Source organism: Miscanthus floridulus, chromosome 1, assembly GCF_019320115.1.
Source record: "Miscanthus floridulus cultivar M001 chromosome 1, ASM1932011v1, whole genome shotgun sequence".
NCBI lineage: Eukaryota > Viridiplantae > Streptophyta > Magnoliopsida > Poales > Poaceae > Miscanthus > Miscanthus floridulus.
Window position 1 is genome coordinate 61,608,610 of NC_089580.1, and position 14,331 is coordinate 61,622,940.

The 14,331-nt window shown below is 45.9% G+C and overlaps 1 protein-coding gene across 1 annotated transcript; it reads right to left on the minus strand.

Moving 5' to 3' along the window:
• Positions 1-12,643: 12,643 nt before the first annotated feature.
• On the minus strand, positions 12,644-13,096 carry LOC136457693 (uncharacterized). The gene has a single exon (XM_066457718.1). The coding sequence runs from the start codon at positions 13,094-13,096 to the stop codon at positions 12,644-12,646; it is 453 nt and encodes a 150-aa protein (XP_066313815.1).
• Positions 13,097-14,331: the final 1,235 nt, after the last annotated feature.

Sequence of the window (14,331 nt, forward strand, 5' to 3'; positions counted from 1 at the left end):
TGCTTAGGAACATTGGAGAGGGCCATGAGGGACTTAGAGGAAGAGGTGGAGGCGTTGATGACCAGCAAGGACGTTCAACAGAAACCGGAGGCCTGGTCCAACATGATTTCGAGTCTGCCTTGGCCTCTAGGACCAGTCTGCCTTAAACTAGTTACCCAGGACGCATCTGGACTCCGTTTTTGATGATCCACATATGGTTCGAAAGATAATTTGATAAGGAAGCCAATCCAAGTGGTCTCACATCAAAATACCATCAGAATCAATAGGAATCGTCGAAACAAGTCAGTATCCAGAATCTACTAGGGTGCTGCGACACCGTCTTTTGGTCCATTGGACCGTGTATCGTGTTTGGGCCCATTAGGGGGCGTGTCTAGGGTAGGCAACAACCATAAGACCTTTATAATCATATGTCATCACCGTCATTAGGTTTTTGGGTTTTGCTTAGATTAATATGTCAAGAATAGTTTTGCCGTTCATCGGTTTGTGAGACCTCAACTTCATGAGATTAATCATTCATCTGCAATTTGGTTTCTTTCTTTCTTGTTCTTGCTTGTGTTCTTCGTTGCGTAGGCAGGGATTAGCCTTCTTGGCGAGGTCAACTGGATCCTTGTCTCGGTTGATAACCATAGGAGTTGTGATGCTAAGATTGCAGGGTTCGATCTTTCGATCTGAAGTTGGATCGATGTGTCATTCTCCGCCACAACGATAGTTATCACTACCTGAATGAAGATCGGGATCCTCATTTCCATTAAGTGGTAATCAGAGCTTAAGGTATACCATCAGGTTCATATTTATCCCCTAGTTTGGAGTGTTTCACATTCGTCCCATAGTCTAGTGCCATACTTTTTTTCCTGTCCTAGAACCTTCCGCGCCATAGTCCTTTGCATATTTTAGTTTCAGAGTCCGTCGTCTTGAGTTTGTATCTGGTCGAGGTCTTGTTGCTGGTTAGGTCGTGTTAGAGTCTAGTTCGTGTGTTTTCCCCCATTGTTTCCATCAAATCTTTGCTTCCTGTGACCAATTTTGCGCACATTGTTACCGTTTTGTCCTCTAATTCGGAGCCAATTCTTAAAACTGGTTAGTTTTCGCATACGAACTCGGATTTCGATGTTCCATATATCAAAATCGATTAGAAAAATTTTTAGATCCTGCCATTCCCTAGACCTTCATGGGGTTGGAAAATTTTAATTTGGTCAAAAACTGGTCACAAGATCCTCTTTTCATGGTCACAAGCTTTTTGTCGATTTTGAGCACGTCTTCTGAAATTTCCACAGGCCACGTCTTTTACTTGTTTAAGCTTATATTTTTTGTGGTTACTTCTTTTGTGCTCCTAAGTGAAGAAAAAAAATCAAAAAAATAAAAAGAAAAAGTCAAAATTTCCCAAAAAACAACGACAACCCAAAAAAATAGAAAAAAGAGAGGGGCAAAAGAGGAACAATATCTAGAGGAGCACATAGAGAAGACCAAAGTGAACTGTGTTAGCGTGTGCTATCTGGTTTCTTGTTTGTGTTGCTGTTGCCATCCACCATACTTGTTTTTCACACCCCTACCACCTTGCTATCTACCATACTTGTTTGTTACACACCTGGTACTTGCAACATTTTAGACCAGCAACGAGAATAAGTACTTTGGACTATAATTCAGCATTACTTTCTGTTACTGACTTGTGTGTTAGATATACATATTATTCTTTGTGTGCCTTCCAAGCTCCACAAACTCTTCAGATCGGTACAGAAAAGGGGCCTTACAATCTCAGTACCACTGCCTCACAGGTATCACAAACCAGCCACCGATTGTACCGCCCACTGCTTGCGTTGGTAAGAACTTTATAAGAGCTTGGTAAGACGCTTCCACTTGCTATGAAAAGTGACACCACTGCAACTGCAACCACGTAGTCATTTGGTAGGGATAACTTTCACCATTTGTTCCTATTTTTATGTTTACAATGGCAGGAGGTGATTAGACTAGAGATAACAATCCTAAGGGTTTCAACGAGTGTGTCAGCCAAGAGCAACTACAAGCTGTTGTAGAGGATGCCCAAAAAAGGATGAATGAGGCTATTAGGAAGGCCGTCACTGACGCACTCATTGAACTCAACATTGGCAACAGCATGGAGAGATTGGACAAACGAATTTCCACGCTAACCGATAAGGTTACTGAGCTAGAAACCTTGGTGGCGGTCAACAACAATGATGTCTCTGGTAGCAACACCGATGGTCTCTTGCCTAGAAGACACGGTGCATGATGCCGCTAGGAACATAGATCGAGCAGCCTTCCGACAAGCAAGATTACGACGACGTCTTCGCCGCAACACGACAGGTATGGGTGGTGTCCACCACCATCAAGGTAATAATCATCCAGTGTGCCCGATGATCCTTATGCTAAGATTAAGTTCACAATACCATCTTTTTCGGGTCATTATGTTGCTGAGGGATATCTTGATTGGGAGATGATAGTAGAACAAAAGTTTAGCGCTCACCTTGTGCCTGAGCATCATAGAGTTCGACAAGCTACTAGTGAGTTTAAGGATTTTGCCATTATTTGGTGGAATGGGCTAGCTGCACAGGATGTTTTACCCTGATTCATGGGAAGAACTTAAGATAGCTATGCAGTGATCGTTTTGTTCCTCCTTCTTATCATAGAGACTTGCGTAAGAAATTGATGGGTTTAGAACAAGGAGAAAAATCTATACATGATTACTATGGTGAGCTCCAAAAGGGATTGATGCGTTGTAGTGTTGTGGAGGGGAACAAAGATTCCATTTGTTATTTTTATTTGGGTTTGAGGCGTGAGATTTAGGACATTGTTGATTATAAAGAATTTAACACTATCAACTAGTTGTTTTGGTTAGCTATGCTTGCAGAAAAGGAATTGTAGGGGCGTGAACAACAGAGCAAGGGCAAGGTCAGCACCACATACACGCCATGATCAGCACCATCTTCAGGGCTAACCAAGCCAACCACTTTTCGGCCACCTCCACCAGTGAGCAAGCGACCAACAGCCTCTGGAGTTACCGCTACACCTAAGGCACGTCCCGCATGACCTTCAGATTTAGGTAAAAATTCTTTGCAGGTGCCTACCAAGAGTGCCTCATCCATTGCATCGATGGGACGTACTTTAGGCATTCAGTGCCACCGTTGCCATGGCATTGGCCATGTGCAGAAGGATTGCCTAAGTCAGCAGGCATATATTGCTACAGAAGATGGTTACATCAGCACCTTTGACATTGAGGATGAAGAAGACCAAGATGCAGATGAGGAGGATGGCGAAGTCCTTAGGTGATGAGGCCACGACAGTCCTATAGGAGCATCATTGTACACGGGGTGCTCAGCTCACAAGTATAGCAACCTGAGAAGCTACAACACCATAACTTGTTCCAGATTTTCTTCGTCATCAGCAACCGTCGAGCATGTGTCATTATTGATGGAGGTAGCTACAATAATTTGGTGAGTTCTGAATTGGTCAAAAAGCTTAGGCTTGACCACACATGCCCGCACCCACGTCCATACCATATTCAGTGGCTAAATGATTCTGGTAAAGCAAAGGTAACACAAACTTGTAGAGTATCATTTTCCATTGGTTCTTATGCTGATTCTGTTGATTGTGATGTGGTACCTATGCAAGCTTGTTCACTCTTATTGGGTCATCCTTGGGAACATGATAATGATGCTACACACCATGGTAGAAGTAATAAATACACCTTTGATGCATAAAGGAAAGAAAATTACTTTGGTACCCTTGACCCCTGCTCAAATTGTACAAGCTAATAGAGAACGCGCTGCTAGTTTGAATGATGTTCAATCTAAAAATTCAGCAAGTTGCTTAATTCTATTCTCCCACCTAAAAAGGATAAGTCTAGATCTATTTCTAGGGCCGAAGGGATTAAATTGAAGGGTGGTGTTATGCTTGCAACAAAATGTGACTTTGCTGAAATTTCTAATGATGATATTTGCTATGCTTTGGTATGCAAACGAGCTATGTATTTGCTTGATGATATTATTAGCTCGGTGCCTCCTACTATCACTAACCTTTTGTAGGAGTATGAGGACATTTTTTCTAGCTGAGATACCCCTAGGGCTGCCACCTATGAGAGGGATAGAGCATCAAATCGATTTGATTCTGGGAGCAACCTTGCCCAACCGAGCTGCCTATCGAACCAATTCCGAGGAGACTAAGGAAATTCAGTGGCAAGTCCAAGACCTTTTGGACCATGGGTATGTACGTGAAAGCCTTAGTCCTTATGTCATTCCTATACTTTTGGTTCCTAAGAAAGATGGAACTTGGCGTATGTGTGTTGATTGTAGAGCCATCAATAATATTACTATTTGGTATCGTCATCCTATTTCTAGGCTAGACGACATGCTTGATGAGTTGTGTGGTTCTATAATTTTCACCAAGATTGACTTGCGAAGTGGCTACCACCAAATTAGAATGAAACTTGGAGATGAATGGAAAACCGCGTTTAAAACCAAATTCGGGTTGTATGAGTGGTTAGTAATGCCTTTTGGTTTGACCAATGCACCTAGCACTTTCATGCGCTTAATGAATGAGGTTTTGAGAGCTTTTATTGGTTGTTTTGTGGTAGTTTACTTTGATGATATGTTGATTTACAACAAGTCTATTGATGAACATATGGATCACTTACGTGCTATTTTTAATGCTTTACGTGATGCATGTTTATTTGGTAACCTTGAGAAGTGCATCTTTTGCACGAATCAAGTTTCTTTTCTTGGCTATGTTGTAACTCCATAGGGAATTTAGGTGGACGAGATGAAAATTGAAGCCGTAAAGAGCTGGCCGATTCCCCAAACCGTCACACAGGTGAGGAGTTTTCTTGGTCTTGCAGGATTCTACTGCCGCTTCGTCAAAGATTTCAGCACCATTGCTACCCCATTGCATGAGTTGACAAAGAAAGGGGTGGTGTTTCATTGGGGAAAGGCACATGAGGAGTCCTTTGACACTTTGAAGGACAAGCTCACACACACACCATTGCTACAACTTTCAAATTTTGGTAAGACTTTTGAGCTAGAATGTGATGCTAGTGGAGTTGGCATTGGGGGCGTTTTGATGCAAGATGGTAAACCCATTGCTTACTTTAGTGAAAAATTGCATGGTCCTATTATGAATTATTCCATATATGATAAGGAATTGTATGCACTTGTCCGTTCTTTAGAGATGTGGCGTCATTATTTGTGGCCTAAAGAATTTGTTATTTATTCTGATCATGAATCACTTAAGTATCTTTGCTCTCAACATAATCTTAATCGTAGACATGCTAAATGGGTTGAATTTATTGAATCTTTTCCTTATATTATTAAACACAAGAAATGGAAGGATAATATAATTGTTGATGCTTTGTCTAGACGATATACATTCTGTCCCAACTTGATTGTTGGATTTTTGGGCTTGAATCAGTAAAAGAACAATGTGCACTTGATCCTGATTTTAAGGACGTGTTGCTAAATTGTAGAGAGGGACGTACATGTAATAAGTTTATGATCAATGATGGGTTTTTGTTTAGAGCTAACCGCCTGTGCATTCCAGTTGGCTCCGTTCGTCTTTTGTTGTTGCAGGAGGCACATGGAGGCAGATTAATGGGACATTTTGGAGTCAGGAAGACAGAGGAGGTGTTGTCCACACATTTCTTTTGGCCTAGGATGAGGCGAGATGTAGAACGGTATGTGGCTCGGTGCACCACATGTCAAAAAGCTAAGTCACGGTTGAACCCACATGGTTTGTATATGCCTCTTCATATTCCTTCTACTCCTTGGGTTGATATATCTATGGATTTTATGTTGGGTTTGCCTAAGGACTAAGAGGGGGAGGGATAGTATTTTTGTGGTGGTTGATCGTTTTTCTAAGATGGCACTATTTTATTCCTTGTCATAAGAGCTGACGATGCTATTCATATTGCTGACATTTTCTTTCAAGAAATCATTCGCTTGCATGGTATGCCTTCTACTATTGTTTCAGATCACGATGCAAAATTCTTGAGTCATTTTTGGACGCACTTTATGGAATAAATTGGGGACCTAAGCTGCTGTTTTCTACAACATGTCATCTCCAAACTTGATGGGCAAACTGAGGTAGTGAATCGAAACATTGTCCACCATATTGAGAGCAATTTTGAAGCGCAATTTGAAGATGTGGGAAGAATGTTTGCCGTATGTGGAGTTTGCATATAACTAGGGCGGAACATTCCTACCACCAAGGTAAGTCCTTTTAGGTAGTGTATGGTTTTAACCCTTCAGCGCTCCTATTGATCTTTTGCCTTTACCTACCACTGAAAGAACACATAGTGATGCTAAAGAGCATGCTGATTTCATTCGTAAGTTGCACAAAACAACTAAAGCAAATATTGAAAGAATGAATGAAAAGTATAGAATTGCTGATAGTAAAGGTAGAAAAGAAATTAAACTTGAACCGGGTGATTTGGTTTGGTTACATTTGAGAAAAGATAGATTTCCTAAGCTGCATAAGTCTAAATTAGTGCCAAGAGCAGCTGGTCCTTATAAGATAATTGAGAAAATAAATGATAATGCCTACAAACTTGAGTTGTCACCATGAGTTCGGGGTTAGTCCCACCTTTAACATTGCAGATTTGAAGCCTTATTTGGGAGAAAAAGATGAGCTTGAGTAGAGGACGACTCAGTTTCAAGAGGGGCAGAATGATGAGGACATCACTCCTTCGGATGTACCCGTTGATCCTCCAACCATCATGCAAGGTCCAATGACCTGGGCTCAAATGCGTCAACTCAATTTAGAGGTGAGCTCGTTCTTAAGCGATCCTTTTTGTACTTTTGAGAATAGACTACTACCTAATGATGTTATCTTGCTTAGGAACATTGGAGAGGGTCATGAGGGACTTAGACAAAGAGGTGGAGGCATTAATGACCAGCAAGGACGTTCAACAGAAACGGAGGCCCGGTCCAACATGATTTTGAGTCTGCCTCGGCCTCTAGGGCTAGTCTACCTTAAACTGGTTACCCAGGACACATCCGAACTCTGTTTTCGATGATCCACATATGGTTGGAAATATAATTTGATAAAAAAGCCAATCCAAGTGGTCTCACGTTAAAAGACCATCAGAATAAATGGGAATCATCGAAACAAGTCAGTATCTAGAATCTGCCAGGGTGCTACGACACTGTCTTTTGGTCCGTTGGATCGTGTATCGTGTTTCGGCCCATTAGGGGGCACATCCAGGGTAGGCGATGACCCTAAGACCTTTATAATCATATGCCACCATCATCATTAGGTTTTTGGGTTTTGCTTAGATTAATCTGTCAAGAACGGTTTCGCCGTTCATTAGTTTGTGAGATCCCAACTTCGTGAGATTAATCATTCATCTGCAATTTGGTTGCTTTCTTTCTTGTTCTTGCTTGTGTTCTTCATTGCATAGGTAGGGATTAGCCTTCTTGGCAAGGTCAACCAGATCCGTGTCTCGGTTGATAACCAGAGGAGTTGTGGTGCTAAGATTGCAGGGTTCGATATTTTGATCTGAAGCCGGATCGGTGTGTCATTCTTCGCCACAATGATAGTTATCACTACCTGACAGAAGATCAGGATCCCTGTTTCCATTACTCCCCCTATGACTCCAACTAAGGGTGGCATGGTGAGTGGTTCTATATTAGGAACCCGGTGGAGACACCATTCCCGTTGTTCACCGGAAGAAGGCCGGAGAGGTGGGAGAGCTGGTCATGGGGTCCTACCGATTGGCAGCATAAATTGGAGGTCATTGAGACAGAGCTTCAGAGGCTTGTGCAGCGTGGCCTTGATGGGTCACATGTCTTCCATACCTTCTTTCACCATTAGGTCGCCCCGTTGGTGTTGAGAAGGCTGCCGATGTGGGAGTACCTCGGCCCGATAGATCCCGACCACATGTCATCGGAGGAGTTGCTGAAGGATGAAGTCTAGAGTCGACTCGATTGGATGTTGCAGTTGAGGGATCAAGACTCCCTTGAAGGGAAGCACGGACCTCTCTATGCCATGAAGTTATCCAATCTGGTATGCTTCCCTCTTCTTTTCCCGTGACCTTTTTCCTTCTTGCTCTTCTTGGCAAGCGCTCGAGAGGGTAACCTAGCAAGAGGAAGAACTTTCCATCCTCGAAAGCACCCATCTTGGTATGTATATGTTATGCCTTTGGTTGATGCCTTGGTTTTTCCTTTTCTTTGCTTCTGAACTTGTCGTCTTTTTCCAAAACTGGGTGGAAAAATCAGCTCTCTGGAGCAAGAGCTAGAGACGGCCAAAGCGGCAGTCGGTCGGGGCATGGAGGCACTAGCCCGGTCCCTTGAGGAGTGATGTGCTCTCGAGGGAGAGCTCGACCTAGATTTGTAATGTCGCATAGGTGGTCATCTCCTGAGGTGTTTGGGTCAAGACCGAGCACTAGTACACTCGCTGTCCAGCTAGCTGGAGGTCCCGAATGAAGTTCGGGCGCTCATCTCCGATGGCATGTTCTATAGGACGTTAGGGGTGTTGACCTTGGTGGCGACCCATCACCCCGATCTAGACTTCACCGCCATCTATAGAGGGTATGTCGATGGGTGGAGCATAGATGAAATCCATGCACCTAGGGGAGAGCTTGGTGCCATATGCACAGATGGTTGCCTGAGCAAGTCTCTACGCAGTGGGTGATGGAGGCTCGCCGTTCGAGCATGGCTAAAGACGCGCGCCTGGGAAAATGTCATCTAGCCTATGGAGGGAATGGACGACTAGGTAGGAGGCGAGCATCGTCCCACCTCCAACCTAGTCGAATGTTGTTCTGACCAGGAAGCGAGCTGCCTTCATCCTCGTCGACCTGTCCTATCAGCCGATGCCACCGGAGGGCCATAGTAGAATTTAGAGTAGAAATAGTTAGTACATGTAAAAGAAAGTTCATGGGGGAGCCCCCATGTGAACAGTTTTACATTCATGAATATTTTAATTTCATTTTGTGATGAAATCACTCGTGAGGGGAAGCTTGTCCCATCCGCCCTTGTTTTTACCCTTGCGTAGCTTAGTTTCTTGTCCGTTCTTTTTCACACCTACCCGTTGACCCATAGGCTACAACCTTAAGAATCCGAACATGGCCCACAAGGCTTAGCTGCTCGTAACCATAGGTCATGGCGGGGTGTGATCGGTAGGGAGGTTAAAACATAAGTTACGTAGGGTAATCAAAGGAACAGAATGCCCTTTTGTTTGGGCGACGCCCTTTCATTTGGGTGAAAAGTATTACTATATGATAGTAAAAAAGGAGGGTGGTATCACACCTCCATGGAGCCCCTGAGCGACCCAAATTGAGAGTGCTTCGGCTGAGGTGCTGTAGGAGCAAACGTTGAATGGAAAGAAAATGGTAAGATCGAGCTTTAGGGGAAGAAACAACATAACCGTTCGATGTTCTATGTGTTGGTGAGAACGTTGCCATTGTCATCCTTTAGCCGGTAGGTGCTTGGTTGGATCACCTTGGTCACCGTGTACGGTCCTTTCCATGGTGGAGAGAGTTTATGTTTCTCCTTGGTTGACTGGGTTCTTTGGAGTACAAGATCACCAACCTCGAGGATCCTTCCCTTGATTTTTCTTTCATGGTACCTGCATAGAGTTTGCTGGTAGTGAGTGGAGTGGATGATGGTCATCTCATGAGCCTCCTCGAGTATGTCGACCGCATCCTGCTGAGCCTCCATGGCTTGGTCTCGGTCGAAGGCCTTCACTCTTGGGGCGCCATGATTGAAGTCAGTGGGCAATGCTGCTTCAGCTCCGTAGGCTAGGAAGAAAGGTGTGAACCCCATGGATCAGTTCGGGGTCATTCTCTAGCTCTAAAGGATCACTGGGACCTCTGCAACCCATCGCCCTGCATACTTATTGAGTTGGTCAAAGATGCGGGGCTTGAGTCCTTGGAGGACCATGCCATTGGCCCGCTCGACCTGATCGTTAGTACGTGGATGTCTGACCGAGGCCCAATCAATCCTGATGTCGTATCCATCATAGAAGTCCAAGAACTTCTTTTTGGTGAAGTTTGTTCTGTGGTCAGTGATGATACAGTTAGGAACACCAAACCGATAGATGATGTTGAGGAAGAACTTGACCACCCCTTTTGAGTAGATATTGGTGATGGGCTTCGCCTCTATCCACTTGGTAAACTTGTCCACCACTACGAGCAGGTGAGTGAAGCCGCCTAGGGCCTTTTTGAGGGGTCTGACCATGTCAAGGCCCTAGCCCGCGAATGGCCAGGTGATTGGGATGGTTTGAATCTCCTGCGTCGGCAAATGAGTTTGCTGAGCATAGAACTAACATCCCTCACACCTGCCAACGATCACCTCTGCATCTCATAGCGTAGTGGGCTAGTAAAAGCCTTGGTGAAAGGCTTTCTTGACTAGCGACCTTGGGTCCATGTGGTGTCCACAGATTCTGGCATAGATTTCGAGGAGAAGCTATTTCCCTTGGTCGGTTAGGATGCACCTCATGACTACTCCTAGCGGGCTCTACTTGTAAAGTTCGTCACCAATGGTGACAAATGTCTTGGTGCGTCGAGTGATTCATCGTGCTTCAGTCCTTTCTAGTGGGAGAACCTCCTCGAGGAGAGAGGTGAGCAGTGGTGCTCTCTAGTCAACTAGATTGAGCGCCATTATGGTGATGTCGACAGGCGATGTAGCCATGAAGGCACTTGGGTCAGAGCCACTGAGCAGTTGGTCGGCGTCGGGGCATGCTGGGAGGTCAGAGCCCCCATGTGCTAGATTAGTGTTGGAGTGCATCTAGATCGGATCCTCCAGAACATGGGTAGATGGCTAAGATCATTGATGAAGACCCCATTTGGAGATGGCACCCGCCTGGTGGCCAATTTTGTGAGGAAATCGGCGACATCATTGTCCTTTCGGGGGACATGATGTAGTTCGATACCTTATAATTTGTCCTCGAGCTTGCGCACCTACTGGCAATATGTAGCCATGAGAGGGCTCTTGCAGGAGGACTCCTTCATGACCTAGTCGATGACCAACTCTGAGTCACCATAGATGTACAGTCGTGTAGTGCTGAGCTCGACGATGATGCGCAGTCCATTGATGAGGGCCTCATACTCCGTGACGTTGTTTGAGGCCAAAAAATGGAGATGGATCGCGTATCAGAGCCTGCTCCCATCCGAGGAGATCAGAACCACTCTAGCCCCTGAGCTAGGCACCATGACTGACCTATCAAAGTACATTGTCCAGTACTCATGGGTGATGTCTAGGGTCAGGAGATGGACCTCCATCCATTCAGCGATAAAGTTAGTGAGAGCCTAAGACTTAATAGCAGTACCAGGGATATACCTGATGTCGTGACCCATGAGCTTGAGTGCCCACTTGGAGATACGTCCTATGGCATCGCGGTTGCGGATGATGTCTCCCAGCAGGTACGAAGTGACGACCATGACTTCATGGTCGGTGAAGTAGTGTAGGAGCATCTGGGTCACCATCAGTATGATGTATAAAAGCTTCTGAACCTAGGGGTATTAAACCTTGGTGTCGGTGAGTACCTCACCGACAAAGTACTAGTCACTGGACCTTTAGGGGTGCCCTGGCTCCTCCTTCTCGATGACGAGGGCGACGCTCACAACATGGTTGCTTGCCATGATGTAGAGGAAGAGGGATTCTCCCCATTCAGGAGCGACAAGGATTGGGGCCAATGTTAGTGTTGATTTGAGGCTTTCCAAAGCCTATTGTGCCTCCTCTGCCTAGATGAATGTGTCTTTATTGTTGAGAAGTTTGTAGAGAGGCATCCCTTGCTCACCTAGTCAGGAGATGAACCGGCTCAGGGTGGCCAAACAGCCGATGAGCCTCTGTATGCCCTTGACATTGCATATAGGGTCCATGTTGGAGATGGTCGTGATTTTATCAAGATTGGCTTTGATGCCCCGCTCAGACATGATGTATCTGAGCAGCTTTCCCTTTGGGACCCCAAAAACACATTTTTTGGGATTCAATTTGACACTGAACCTTTGAAGGTTCACGAATGTTGCGGCCAGGTTTGCGATCAGGTCGCTAGCTCGAGCCGTTTTGACCACTATGTCATCTACATAGACAACGATTGTTGGTTTCGGCCACTCGACTTGGTTAGGCTGGTTAGGTGGGTCGATTTGGTCGGTGAAGCATCGCTGCATACTATGTTGATAGGTGGCACCAGCGTTCTTTAGACCAAAGGTATGGTTGCATAGCAGTATGAACCATACAGGATTATGAATGAAGTCGCGACCTAGTCAGACTCTTTCATCATGATCTGGTGGTAGATAGAGTAGGCATCCAGAAAGGAGAGGATTTCACATCCTGAGGTGGAGTCAATTATCTAGTCTATGCGTGGCAAAGGAAAATGGTCCTTTGGACACGCCTTGTTGAGGCCAGTATAATCAACACACATTCTCCATTTTTTGGTTTTCTTTTTTGACAAGAACAAGATTGGCCATCCAGTCAGAGTGGTATACCTCTTTGATGAATCTGGCTACCAAGAGTTTGGTGATCTCCTCATCTATGGCCCTGTGTCTCTCATCGTCAAAATGATGTAGGCATTGCTTGGTGGGCTTTGAGCCTAGGACAAGGCATAATGCATGCTTAGCGACCTCCCTTGGTATGCCCTACATGTCAGAAGGTTTCCACGTGAAGACATCATGGTTGGCACATAGAAAGTCGGTGAGCTCGCTTTCCTATTTGGCTAGGAGCTTGATCTCGATCCGCATCGTCTTGGTTGGGTTGGTGGGGTTGATCCCCACCGCCTTGGTTTCCTCAATCTGGTGGAAGACACTTGATGAGGTTGGCTCATTGTAGTCTAGGACTGCTAGAGTCGATGAATTCCTAAGCTCTAGGAGCTCGGTGGAGTTGATGATGGCAGTGGTGAGCTCATAATGCTTGTGGTCGCACGTGTAGGTGTGTGAAAAGGTGCTACCCATAATGATGACGTCATTTGGTCCTAGTATCTTCAACTTGAGGTAGGTGTAGTTGGGGATCGCCATGAACTTGGTATAGCATGGCCACCCCAAGATGGCATGGTAGGACCCTAGAAAGTGCACCACCTTGAAGGTGAGGACTTCTGAGCAGAAGTTGCCTCGGTCGCCAAACATGATGGGCAGGTCGATCTGCCTGAGCGGGTACGCCTGCATTCCTAGGATCACACCGTGGAAGGGAGAGCTCACTAGGTGAAGCTCTGACCAGGGATGCACATAGCATTAAGGGTGTTGACGTAGAGAATGTTGAGGCCACTGCCACCATCCATCAGCACCATGGTGAGGTGCTTCTTGCGGATGATGGGGTCGACGATGAGTAGGTAGTGACCTAGTCGAGCGACGTGGGAAGGATGGTCTCTCTGATTGAAAGTGATCGAGGAGTCCGACTAGCTAAGGAAAGAGGGGATGGCCATCTCGACGGCACATGCCTCTCTGTAGCATATCTTTTGCTAGTGCTTAGAGTGGATGGCGTTGGATCCCCCAAAGATCATGACGCATTCCTTAGGGTTGGGGAAACCGCCATCGCCCCTGCCAGCCGTGCCTCCTTTTTTGGCCGCCACCTCCTTGCCCTTTCCTTCCTTTGGCTTGCCGGCGTGCCGCAGAAAGCGCTTGAGGAGCTCACAGTCCTTGTAGAGGTGCTTGATGGTGTAGGTGTGGTTGGTGCAAGGACTCTCCATGAGCTTGTTGAAGTGGTTGTGCTGGCCCTACTAGGGCTGCTTGCCCACACGATCGGCTACAACAACCAAGGCTAGGCTGGTCGGTCGGTGCTGATCCTTCTTGCTCTTCTTCCCCTTTTGTGTAGAAGGGCCCTCGCCTTGGTCCTCGTGCTTCACCTTGCCCCTATCCTAGCTACCACTGAAGACCACCCCAACTGCCTCCTCACTGAAGACATGGTTTGTGGCAATGTCGAGCAGGTCACCGGTGGTATAGGGCTTCACACAACTGAGCTTGTGGATCAAGGACTTGCAGGTTGTCCCAGAGAGGAATGTGTTGATGATGTCCGTGTCGACGACATCGGGAAGGGAGTTGCACCATTTTGAGAACCTATGGATGTAATCCCATAGGGACTCGTTGGGCTCCTGCTGGAAGCTCTTAAGGTCCTAGGAATTCCCAAGATGGACATATGTCCCCTAGAAATTTCTGACGAAGACCCTCTTGAGATCTGCCTAGTCACGGATGCTGTCGGGCAGGAGGAATTCAAGCCATGCTCGAACATGCTCTCCTTTGTAGATGGGGAGGTACTAGATGATGAAGTGGTCAACATCCACTGCTCTGGCTCGATAGGCAAGCCAGAAGTCTTCAAGCCATATACTGGGGTTGGTCTCCTCGGTGTATCTAGCGATGTTGGTGGGTGGTCGGAAGCGCTATGGAAACGGCGCTCTCTAGATGCG

Coding starts and splice junctions, on each gene's coding strand:
- LOC136457693 (XM_066457718.1), bottom strand. CDS start 13,096: ATGCAGGCGTACCCGCTCAGGCAGATCGACCTGCCCATCATGTTTGGC.